The 12,339-nt window shown below is 38.2% G+C and overlaps 2 protein-coding genes and 2 non-coding genes across 4 annotated transcripts; 1 reads left to right on the top strand and 3 right to left on the bottom strand.

Annotated features, from left to right (window-relative positions):
• Positions 1–3,687: 3,687 nt before the first annotated feature.
• LOC133310030 (small nucleolar RNA R71) lies at positions 3,688–3,792 on the bottom strand. Its single transcript, XR_009751388.1, has one exon. It is a non-coding gene; the product is annotated as a small nucleolar RNA R71 (small nucleolar RNA).
• A 3,105-nt stretch (positions 3,793–6,897) lies between these two features.
• On the bottom strand, positions 6,898–7,734 carry LOC133310024 (uncharacterized). Its single transcript, XM_061510911.1, has 2 exons — positions 7,572–7,734; positions 6,898–7,484 (listed from the first exon to the last, which is right to left on the bottom strand). Exons 1-2 carry the CDS (start codon positions 7,732–7,734, stop codon positions 6,898–6,900), a joined length of 750 nt encoding a protein of 249 aa, XP_061366895.1.
• A 561-nt stretch (positions 7,735–8,295) lies between these two features.
• Positions 8,296–10,023, bottom strand: LOC133310023 (uncharacterized). Its single transcript, XM_061510910.1, has 2 exons — positions 10,004–10,023; positions 8,296–9,385 (listed from the first exon to the last, which is right to left on the bottom strand). The coding sequence occupies exons 1-2, from the start codon at positions 10,021–10,023 to the stop codon at positions 8,296–8,298; spliced, it is 1,110 nt and encodes a 369-aa protein (XP_061366894.1).
• On the top strand, positions 8,864–8,971 carry LOC133310031 (small nucleolar RNA R71). Its single transcript, XR_009751389.1, has one exon. It is a non-coding gene; the product is annotated as a small nucleolar RNA R71 (small nucleolar RNA).
• Positions 10,024–12,339: the final 2,316 nt, after the last annotated feature.

Here is a 12,339-nt window from a genome sequence, read left to right as displayed (position 1 = left end):
TGGTTATGACTCCCCATATTTAATACTTTATATTTATTTCAACCTTTGTATGGTTACGATTTTCCATATTTAATGTTTTCACTTTAAATATGGGGAATCATAACCATACAAAAATGGAAATAAATATAACTGTTGGATCAACATAATCGATCTAACGGTGAAATTGATTGGTAATAACACTACTTGGTTGTTACAATATCTTTTCCCTAATATATTTCAATTGTAAGTTATTATAAGCTAATTTGCAATGAAAGCATTATATTACACTCATATAAATTGTATCATATGGTTATTTAACAATATATGCTTGAATATTACACACATATTAGAAGTAAAACATTAATATATTTTATTTATGTAACAATTATATATTAAAATTTTATTCAATAAAAATTTTAATATAAAAATAGGTAAAACTTGAAAAATTAATGAGAAGAAAAGTAAATTCACTGTACAAAGTATGCATGTGATGTCTAAAAAAAATGTGCAAGTGGGCTAAAGCCCACAATAAAATTTAGCGAGAGGGTTAAAAGAAATATTAGGAGAAAATGCAATCACCTATTTCACATCACATCTTATAGAGCCAGTCTCTGCATTCACCTATAAGAAATCACTCGGAATTTAGGACAGAATTCTATGATTCACTACAAGACATTACTTTCTAATTAGTATAATGTAATTATTATGACATCATAATTATGTTTAGGCCAATTTTTGTATACTTCCAATTTGGTACCTAAATTTTTCATAATTGCATTTTGGCTTTTCATAATTGTATTTTGGCCGCTAAATGACTTTATTGGCAAGAATTACATGCTTATTCATATTATCTCATTAATCTCATATCCAAATATCATTACTTGTCATATATTCTATTTATCATATTAAATCCTTGAATAATTTTCATTTACACATCTTGATAATGGGGTTAATTATAGTTCCCTTCATGAAACTATGTGCCCCACATGATGAACCAAGAACCCTAATTTGCTTGATCATCTTCCACCTTTCTTTCCTCCATTGTTGCGCCCCATTTAACCTCAAGACACCGTTATAGTCATGAGTAAATTAAACCTAAATACTCGATAGCCTCCATCTTGCATTCGCCTAGCAAGATACCAAGGAGAAGGAGTTCTCACTTGCAATCAAGAGGCTACCGTATAGACTTTCATTAGAGGACGTCATACCCTTCGGGTCTTCAAGTGAAAAGGTACCATCTTTAAATCTTGAAGTGTCTTTAACAGGTAGATCCTAGGCAAAAAACCTTGAGGGACATAAAGTAGTTTATGTTTCCCGATAACTCTCCCATATGAGAGTTAATTTGTTATTTTTATGATGAATTTGTTGCATAAATTCCATATAAGTTAGCCACTTTGCATGATATTTGAGCTAATTATTGTATATTTATGATTAAGTGCTTTGAGATGACTAAGTATGGAAAATAAGACAATATCCCTTGATTTTGCGTAAGAAAAGATGACTTGTTGAATGTTTGTCTTCGCAGGGAAAATTGACGTAGGAATGCTGTAGCAGAGAAGCTGACGAAGTAATGATATAGCAAGCGCTACAGCATGACAGCGTGGACAAAGGGACAACCGAACTTTTGAATTTCAAAAGTTAGTTATTCTTCAACAATACACCAGCAAGCAAGGGAAATTTCTGGAGATTTAGTTCAAAAATCACAAGGGTCAAAAGACAAATTCAAAAATTGAATCTTATCCAATCCCCAATGAACAAGGACAACAACCTTGATTCGGTCAACAACATTGGCACAAGAAAACCAAGAAGATAAAGATCTTATCCAATTAAGTGCCAACAAATCCGAAAATCCCAAGGATCAAGGACGATTTCAAGGATTGAGTCTTATCCCAAAATCCCAAAGAATAATGACAACAAAACTCTTGTTCGGTCAACAACAATATTGGCACAAGATAATCAAGAAGATTAAGATCTTATACAATCAAGTGCCAACAGCCCAAGAATTTAGGGATAAGATAAGGCTGCAGCAACCGGATTCAACAATCTCCACTCTTAACTCCTAAAGCCCAAAGCCCAACTATTTTTCCTATTTAAGAAGAGCTCCTCCATGAGAGAAACACAATTCAAAACACAGTTAGAGAGGTTAAAGGTTCAGAAGGTCAGAAGCAAGGAGGAGAGTTTTAGAGGGAGATAGTGAGGTTCTTGGAATAAGAAGAGCAGCGCTGGAGCAGTGCTGGAGCAAGGCAGTGACGACGTCTTCTTGCAGCAATTGTTTTCAACTTCTTTTCTGTTTTCCAATGAATTCTTTCTTTCTTTTCTCTGTTTTATTTAATTCCATTATGAGCTAAATTGCTCCATAGGTTAGGTGATAAAGTACCTATGTTGTAACATTGAGATGTATGCCTAAACTTTGTTTATGTTAATGTTTAATTAGTTATTCAACAAGTTTGCTTAATCTTATTCATGTGTGCATGTCGAGAGATACATATGTGATATTGAGGAGGTTGGGGCCGAGAGGTTTTCGAATCCAGACCCTTGTTGAATAGTGTGGATTAATCGAGTTAAATTAACTTAATTAAGTTGTGGGTATAGAGATCATTCACACCACATAACCTAGAACTTGAACTTAACAATTCAGTGATTAGTTTGGCCATAGAGATGTGGGAATCAATTATTGGGTATATATGTTAGGTTGGCCAAAAGCCCCAGCATACATTAGTGTTTGGTTACTAGTTAAACATCGATATAGCATTGTTAAAGCATCAGATCAGTATTGCTGTATCAGGGAAATTGATCCTGACCTATATCTCATCCATCATCTTAATACCTATTATTTTAGTTTCTTATTATTAGTTGTCTTTTATTTTACAAAACCAACAATCATAATCAATCACTTTACTCACTTTCTTCACCTAAATAATCATTACTTGACACTTATCTCCGTGGGAACAATACTTGGACTCACACATCCCTTTATTACTTGTGACATGTGCACTTGCATATTTGTGTGGAAGATTTAAAATTGATTACAAATTGCACAACAAGTTTTTGGCGCCGTTGCCGGGGATAAGTACAAAGTTATTTTTATTTCGGTAGAGAATTTTATTTCTTTTACATCCTTTACCTTTCCCCTTACTGTTTTCAAGGTGTTAATTGCAGCATATGAGCAGTTCTTCATCAGAGCAAGAAGCAGATTTTGATCCTGAGATTGAAAGTACGTTTCGAGCAAGAAGGAGACAGCAAAGACGTATCAATCCTACAGCAACACCTAACATGGACGCAAGGTTGGGAAACGGTGAAGAGGAAGGACTTGGACAAAACAATGGAGGTCTAAATCAGGCTGAGATTCCAATCAGAGCACATGCAATTCCTACTCTCAACAATCTGCATTCTGGAATCGCCTGATGTAGCAGCAGAGAATTTTGAGCTGAAGCCAGTGATGTTTCACATGCTACAGACCATTGGTCAATTCAATGGACTGCCTAGTGAAGACCCTCACCTTCACCTCCAAAATTTTATTGATGTAGCAGACACTTTCAAAATAAAAGGAGTTACATCTGATGCGCTAAAGATGAAGCTGTTCCCATATTCCCTCACCAACAAAGCTAAAGCATGGTTGAATTCTTTACAACCCCAGTCAATCCGAAGTTGGGAGGAGTTGGCAGACAAGTTTTTATTGAAGTTCTTCCCTCCTATGAAGGCAGCCCAATACAGGAATGAAATATCAACCTTCAAGCAATTTCAAGATGAATCATTTTACGAAGCTTGGGAGAAATTCAAAGATCTGTTGAGGAAGTGCCCAAATCATGGCATTCCCGAATGGATTCAAGTGGAGACATTCTATAATAGGCTCAATGGACCAACAAAAGGCATGGTTGATGCATCATCTGGAGGAGCCCTATTAGAAAAAACATATACATAAGCATATGCAATATTGGAGAGGATGGCAGTCAACAACTATCAGTGGCCCGTAGAAAGATCAAGTTTAATACAAAAAAAGCTGCTGGAGTTTGGGAACTGGATGTTGTATCAGCACTGTCAGCACAGATTTCAGCTCTTAACAACTCTATCAAGACGATGAGTCTGTCTGCTGAAGCTAAACCAGTCAATGCCCTCACTGATGTTATATCATGTGTTTTCTGTAATGGTCCCCATATTTATGATAACTGTCCACAAAACCCTCAATCTGTTTGTTTTATAGGAAATTTCAACAAGAACAACAATCCATATTCAAATACCTTTAATCCTGGATGGAGGAATCACCCGAATCTTTCCTATTCACAAGGACAGCATCATGGACAGCAGCAAGGACAACAACAATCGTCCTCAGACACAGCAGGAAGGTCGTATAAAGGTCCATATCCTCCCGGATTCACGCAGCAACATCATCAATCCAGACAGCACTCTGATACATCAAATACGCTGGAAGGCATGCTGAAGGACTACATGACAAGGAGTGATGCTATAATTCATAATCAAGCTGCATCAATCAAGAATTTAGAGACTCAAGTAGGTCAATTGGCAGAAGCACTCAGAAGCAGACCTCAAGGAACTTTGCCAAGCAACACTGAAGTCCCAAAGAAAAATGGAGCAGAGCAAGTTAATGCTATATCACTGCGGAGTGGTAAGGCCGTAGATGAACCAGAAGTCATAAAGAACTATCACGAGCAGAAACAGAAAGCATTGGACCAGGTTGAAGAAGGGAAAGTTGCCGAAGAGGTGGAAACTAATGATCAATCCAAAGAACCTAAAGTTGCTGACACTGAGAGTATTGCTACATCAAAGCCACAGCAAGGTCAGACTGTCAGCAAGGCAACAAGGCCACCACCACCCTTTCCTCAAAGATTGCAGAAGAAAACTGATGATAAGCAGTACAAGAAATTCCTTGACGTCCTCAAACAGTTGCACATTAATGTACCCTTGGTTGAAGCTCTTGAGCAAATGCCAAGCTATGCAAAATTCATGAAGGACATCTTGGCAAAGAAGAGGAAGCTGGAGGAATATGAGACAGTAGTTCTCACCCAAGAAAGTAGTCAATACTACCTCAACAAATTACCACCAAAGCTAAAAGATCCAGGGATTTTTACTATTCCTTGTACTATTGGTAACCAATACGTAGGCAATGCATTACTAGATTTAGGTTCCAGTATTAACCTTATGCCTAAGAGTATTTTCAGGAAACTTGGAATAGGAGAAGCACGTCCAACTACTGTCACGTTGTTGATGGCTGATAGATCAATAACTCATCCAGAAGGAAAAATTGAAGATGTTTTGGTAAGAGTGGATAAGTTCATTTTTCCCGCTGACTTTATTGTTCTTGACATTGAAGCAGATAGGGAAATGCCCATCATTTTGGGAAGAGCATTCTTAGCCACCGGACGAGCATTAATTGATGTTGAAAAGGGAGACTTGACCATGCGAGTAAATGATGAGCAAGTCACATTCAACATACTCAAAGCCATGAAGTATCCTGAACAGGTGGAAGAATGTGTTAGCATAGACACCTTTGACGCAGTTCTGCTACAACAACTTAAGCAGCAAACAGAAGCAGACCCATTGAATGTTGCTATAGCAGAGGAATGTGCAGAAGATGAAGAGGAATTACAAGAGTGCCTTGCATGGATGAATTCCCAACCAGTAAGGCCTTACAAAGAGAAACACTTTGAATCTCTTGGAGAAAGAGCGATACGGACGCTCAAACCATCCATCGAAGAATCTCCGATCCTTGAGCTCAAACCACTACCCCAGCATCTGAAATATGCATTCTTAGGAGATGAAAATACTTTACCTGTTATTATCTCATCTTTTCTCTCAGATGCAGAAGCTGAGCAATTACTACTAATTCTAAAAGAGCACAAAAGAGAACTCGGATGGAGCATTGCAGACATAAAGGGAATCAGCCCTACATTCTGCACACACAAAATATTGTTGCAGGAAGGCTACAGTAGTACTGTCCAGCCTCAAAGAAGGCTGAATCCTATGATGAAAGAAGTTGTCAAGAAAAAAGTGATTAAATGGCTTGATGCAGGGATAATATATCCCATCTCAGATAGCCAATGGATAAGTTCTGTGCAATGTGTACCAAAGAAAGGAGGGATCACGGTTGTGAAGAATGAGAAAAATGAGCTTATACCAACAAGAACCGTGACCGGATGGAGAATATGCCAGGACTATAGGAATCTTAATGATGCCACAAGAAAAGACCACTTCCCCCTGCCATTCATTGACCAAATGTTGGACAGGCTAGCAGGGAAGGAGTTCTATTGCTTCCTAGATGGATATTCGGGCTACAACCATATTGCTGTAGCACCAGAAGATCAAGACAAGACCACATTTACTTGCCCATATGGAACATTTTCCTTTAGAAGGATGCCATTTGTGTATTGATCTTCTCACATGCTACAGCAATATGGTTGTAGCCCGAATATCCATCTAGGAAGCAATAGAACTCCTTCCCTGCTAGCCTGTCCAACATTTGGTCAATGAATGGCAGGGGGAAGTGGTCTTTTCTTGTGGCATCATTAAGCTTCCTATAGTCCTGGCATATTCTCCATCCGGTCACGGTTCTTGTTCGTATAAGCTCATTTTTCTCATTCTTCACAACCGTGATCCCTCCTTTCTTTGGTACACATTGCACAGGACTTATCCATTGGCTATCTGAGATGGGATATATTATCCCTGCATCAAGCCATTTAATCACTTCTTTCTTGACAACTTCTTTCATCATAGGATTCAGCCTTCTTTGAGGCTGGACAGTACTGCTGTAGCCTTCCTGCAATAATATTTTGTGTGTGCAGAATGTAGGGCTGATTCCCTTTATGTCTGTGATGCTCCATCTGAGTGCTCTTTTAGAATTAGTAGTAACTGCTCAGCTTCTGCATCAGAGAGAAAAGATGAGATAATAAAAGGTAAAGTATTTTAATCTCCTAGGAATGCATATTTCAGATGTTGGGGTAGTGGTTTGAGCTCAAAGATCGGAGATTCTTCGATGGATGGTTTGAGCGTCCTTATCGCTCTTTCTCCAAGAGATTCAAAGTGTTTCTCTTTGTAAGGCCTTACTGGTTGGAAATTCATCCATGCAAGGCACTCTTGTATTTCCTCTTCATCTTCTGCACATTCCTCTGCTATAGCAGCATTCAATGGGTCTGCTTCTGTTTGCTGCTTAAGTTGCTGTAGCAGAACTGCGTCAAGGGTGTCTATGCTAGCACATTCTTCCACCTGTTCATGATACTTCATGGCTTTGAGTACGTTGAACGTGACTTGCTCATCATTTACTCGCATGGTTAAGTCTCCCTTTTCAACATCAATTAATGCTCGTCCAGTGGCTAAGAATGCTCTTCCCAAAATGATGGGCACTTCCCTATCTGCTTCAAAGACAAGAACAATAAAGTCAGCGGGAAAAATGAACTTATCCACTCTTACCAAAACATCTTCAATTTTTCCTTCTGGATGAGTTATTGATCTATCAGCCATCAACAACGTGACAGTAGTTGGACGTGCTTCTCCTATTCCAAGTTTCCTGAAAATATTCTAAGGCATAAGGTTAATACTGGAACCTAGATCTAGTAATGAATTGCCTACGTATTGGTTACCAATAGTACAAGGAATAGTAAAACTCCCTGGATCTTTTAGCTTTGGTGGTAATTTGTTGAGGTAGTATTGACTACTTTCTTGGGTGAGAGCTACTGTCTCATATTCCTCCAGCTTCCTCTTCTTTGCCAAGATGTCCTTCATGAATTTTGCATAGCTTGGCATTTGCTCAAGAGCTTCAACCAAGGGTACATTAATGTGCAACTGTTTGAGGACGTCAAGGAATTTCTTGTACTGCTTGTCATCAGTTTTCTTCTACAATCTTTGAGGAAAGGGTGGTGGTGGCCTTGTTGCCTTGCTGACAGTCTGACCTTGCTGTGGCTTTGATGTAGCAATACTCTCAGTGTCAGCAAATTTAGGTTCTTTGGATTGATCATTAGTTTCCACCTCTTCGGCAACTTTCCCTTCTTCAACCTGGTCCAATGCTTTCTGTTTCTGCTCGTGGTAGTTCTTTATGGCTTCTGGTTCATCTACGGCCTTACCACTCCGTAGTGATATAGCATTAACTTGCTCTGCTCCATTTTTCTTTGGGACTTCAGTGTTGCTTGGCAAATTTCCTTGAGGTCTGCTTCTGAGTGCTTCTGCCAATTGACCTACTTGAGTCTCCAAATTCTTGATTGATGCAGCTTGATTATGAATTATAGCATCACTCCTTGTCATGTAATCCTTCAGCATGCCTTCCAGCGTATTTGATGTATCAGTGTGCTGTCTGGATTGATGTTGTTGCTACGTGAATCCGGGAGGATATGGACCTTTATACGACCTTCCTGCTGTGTCTGAGGACGATTGTTGTTGTCCTTGCTGCTGTCCATGATGCTGTCCTTGTGAATAGGAAAGATTCGGGTGATTCCTCCATCCGGGATTATAAGTATTTGAATATGGATTGTTGTTCCTGTTGAAATTTCCTATAAAACAAACAGATTGAGGGTTTTGTGGACAGTTATCATAGATATGGGGACTATTACAGAAAACACATGATATAACATCAGTGAGGGCATTGACTGGTTTAGCTTCAGCAGACAGACTCATCGTCTTGATAGAGTTGTTAAGAGCTGAAATCTGTGCTGACAGTGCTGATACAGCATCCAGTTCCCAAACTCCAGCATCTTTTTTTTGTATTAAACTTGATCTTTCTACGGGCCATTGATAGTTGTTAACTTCCATCCTCTCCAATATTGCATATGCTTCTGTATATGTTTTTTCTAATATGGCTCCTCCAGATGATGCATCAACCATGCCTTTTGTTGGTCCATTGAGCCCATTATAGAATGTCTCCATTTGAATCCATTCGGGAATGCCATGATTTGGACACTTCCTTAACAGATCTTTGAATTTCTCCCAAGCTTCGTAAAATGATTCGTCTTGAAATTGCTTGAAGGTTGATATATCATTCCTGTATTGTGCTGCCTTCATAGGAGGGAAGAACTTCAATAAAAACTTGTCAGCCAACTCTTCCCAACTTCGGATTAACTGTGGTTGTAATGAATTCAACCATGCTTTAGCTTTGTTGGTGAGGGAATATGGGAACAGCTTCATCTTTAGCGCATCAGATGTAACTCCTCTTATTTTGAAGGTGTCTGCTACATCAATAAAATTTTGGAGGTGAAGGTTAGGATCTTCACTAGGCAGTCCATTGAATTGACCAATGGTCTGTAGCATGTGAAACATCTCTGGCTTCAGCTCAAAATTCTCTGCTACTACATCAGGTTGAACGATTCCAGAATGCAGATTGTTAAGTGTAGGAATTGCATGTGCTCTGATTGGAATCTCAGCCTGATTTGGACCTCCATTGTTTTGTCCAGGTCCTTCCTCTTCACTGTTTCCCAATCATGCGTCCATGTTAGGTGTTGCTGTATGATTGATACGTCTTTGCTGTCTCCTTCTTGCTCGAAATGTTCTTTCAATCTCAGGATCAAAATCTTCTTCTTGCTTTGATGAAGAACTGCTCATATGCTGCAATTAACACCTTGAAAACAGTAAGGGAAAAGGTAAAGGATGTAAGAGAAATAAAATTCTCTACCGGAATAAAAATAACTCTGTACTTATCCCCGGCAACGGCGCCAAAAACTTGTTGTGCAATTAGTAATTAATTTTAAATCTTTCACACAAATACGAAAGTGCACGTGTCACAAGTAATAAAGGGATGTGTGAGTCCAAGTATCGTTCCCACGGAGATAAGTGTCAAGTAATGATTATTTAGGTGAAGAAAGTGAGTAAAGTGATTGATTATGATTGTGGGTTTTGTAAAATAAAAGACAACTAATAATAAGAAACTAAAATAACAAGTATTAAGATGATGGATGAGATATAGGTCAGGATCAATTTTCCTGATACAGCAATACTGAAACGATGCTTTAACAATGCTATATCAATGTTTAACTAGTAACCGAACACTAAGGTATGCTGGGGTTTTTGGCCGACCTAACATATATACCCAACAACTAATTCCCACATCTTTATGGCCAAACTAATCACTAAATTTATTCAAGTTCAAGTTCTAGGCAATGTGGTGTGAATGATCTCTCTACCCACAGCTTAATCAAGTTAAATTAACCTAATTAATCCACACAATTCAACAAGGGTCTGGATTTGGAAACCTCTCAGCCCCAACCTCCTCAATATCACATATGTATCTCTCGACATGCACACATGAATAAGATTTAAGCAAACTCGTTGAATAACTAATTAAACATTAACATAAACAAAGTTTAGGCATGCATCTCAATGTTACAGCATAGGTACTTTATCACCTAACCTATGGAGCAATTTTATCTCATAATGGAATTTAATAAAACAGAGAAAAGAAAGAAAGAATTCATTGGAAAACAGAAAAGAAGTTGAAAACAATTGCTGTAGGAAGACGTCGTCACTGCCTTGCTTCAGCACTTCTCCAGCGCTGCTCTTCCTCTTCCAAGAACCTCACTATCTCCCTTTAAAACTCTCCTCCTTGTTTCTGACCTTCTAAACCTTCAACCTCTCTAACTGTGTTTCAAACTTTCTTTCTCTCGTGGAGGAGCTCTTCTTAAATAGGAAAAATAGTTGGGCTTTGGGCTTTAGGAGTTAAGAGTGGAGATTGTTGAATCCGGTTGCTGCAGCCTTATCTTATCCCTAAATTCTTGGGCTGTTGACACTTGATTGGATAAGATCTTTATCTTCTTGATTATCTTGTGCCAATATTGTTGTTGACCGAACAAGAGTTTTGTTGTCATTGTTCTTTGGGATTTTGGGATAAGACTCCATCCTTGAAATCGTCCTTGATCCTTGGGATTTTCGGAATTGTTAGCACTTAATTGGATAAGATTCTTTATCTTCTTGGTTTTCTTGTGCCAATGTTGTTGACCGAATCAAGGTTGTTGTCCTTGTTCTTTGGGGATTGGATAAGATTCAATCTTTTAATTTGTCTTTTGACCTTTGTGATTTCTGAACTAAATCTCCAGAAACTTCCTTTGCTTGCTGGTGTATTGTTGAAGAATAACTAACTTTTGAAATTCAAAAGTTAGGTTGTCCCTTTTGTCCACGCTGTCATGCTGTAGCGCTTGCTATATCATTACTTCGTCAGCTTCTCTGCAACAGCATCCCTACGTCAATTTTCCCTGCGAAGACAAACATTCAACAAGTCATCTTTTCTTACGCAAAATCAAGGGATATTGTCTTATTTTCCATACTTAGTCATCTCAAAGCACTTAATCATAAATATACAATAATTAACTCAAATATCATGCAAAATGGCTAACTTATATGGAGTTTATGCAACAAATTCATCATAAAAATAACAAATTAACTTTCATATGGGAGAGTTATCAACTAGATTCTTGTTTGCTTCAGCACAAAATTCTTTATCAATGTTTAAACTATTGCGAAAACAAACTATTTTTGATTGGATTCCAGAATGCGAAGCAGGATTTTTCGAAATAAAGAAGCACTTGGCTAACCCTCCAGTCTTGGTAAAGCCGCAACCTGATGAACCATTAATGCTTTATCTTTCTGTTAGTGATGAGGCCATCAGTGATGTATTGCTATGCGAAAATGCCAATGGTCAACAACTAATTTATTTCATCAGTAAAGCCCTTCAAGGACTGGAATTGCGCTGCCCACAAATTGAGAAGGTGACATTTGCACTCATTGTACACATCTCGCAGGTTGCGTAATTATTTCATAGGACATTCAATCAAAGTAAGGACTAACCAACCTCTCAGACAGATCTTACGTAAACCTGATCTTGCAGGACGAATGATCACTTGGTCTATTGAATTATCAGAAGATGACATTATTTATAAACCACGCCAAGCGATTAAAGCACAAGTGTTAGCTGACTTCCTTGTTGAAATGATGCATTCCAAAATCGTGAAATCAAAAGGTGATCGGACAATTTTTGTTTATGAATCCTCTAATCTTAAAGGAAGTGGCGCTGGAGTTATTGTTGAAAGTCCTCAAGGTATTACTGTCGAACACTCCATTCAATTTGGTTTTAAGGCCTCCAGCAATCAAGCATAATATGAGATAGTTTTAGCAAGATTAGCAATGACAAAAGACCTTCGAGCAACTAGAGTAATAGTGAAAAGTGATTCTCAAGTGGTAGTGGCACAAGTTCAAGGAACCTACCAAGCAAATGAGGTCCTGAAGGCTAAATATCTGGATAAGGTACACTTATTGTTTGTTGATTTTGAAAATGTTAAGATTGAACATATTCCACGAGAAAAAAATGCTAGGGCAGATATTTTATTAAAGCTTGCTAGTACAAAAGGCCCTGGGAATAATAGGTCAGTCATC

The sequence above is a fragment of the Gastrolobium bilobum genome, unplaced genomic scaffold, assembly GCF_033153095.1.
Source record: "Gastrolobium bilobum isolate Gb01-03AN ecotype WA unplaced genomic scaffold, APGP_CSIRO_Gbil_v1 utg1099, whole genome shotgun sequence".
NCBI classification, from domain to species: Eukaryota; Viridiplantae; Streptophyta; class Magnoliopsida; order Fabales; family Fabaceae; genus Gastrolobium; species Gastrolobium bilobum.
Note: the sequence above shows the minus strand (reverse complement) of the source record. Positions and strands in the feature narration are given on the sequence as shown.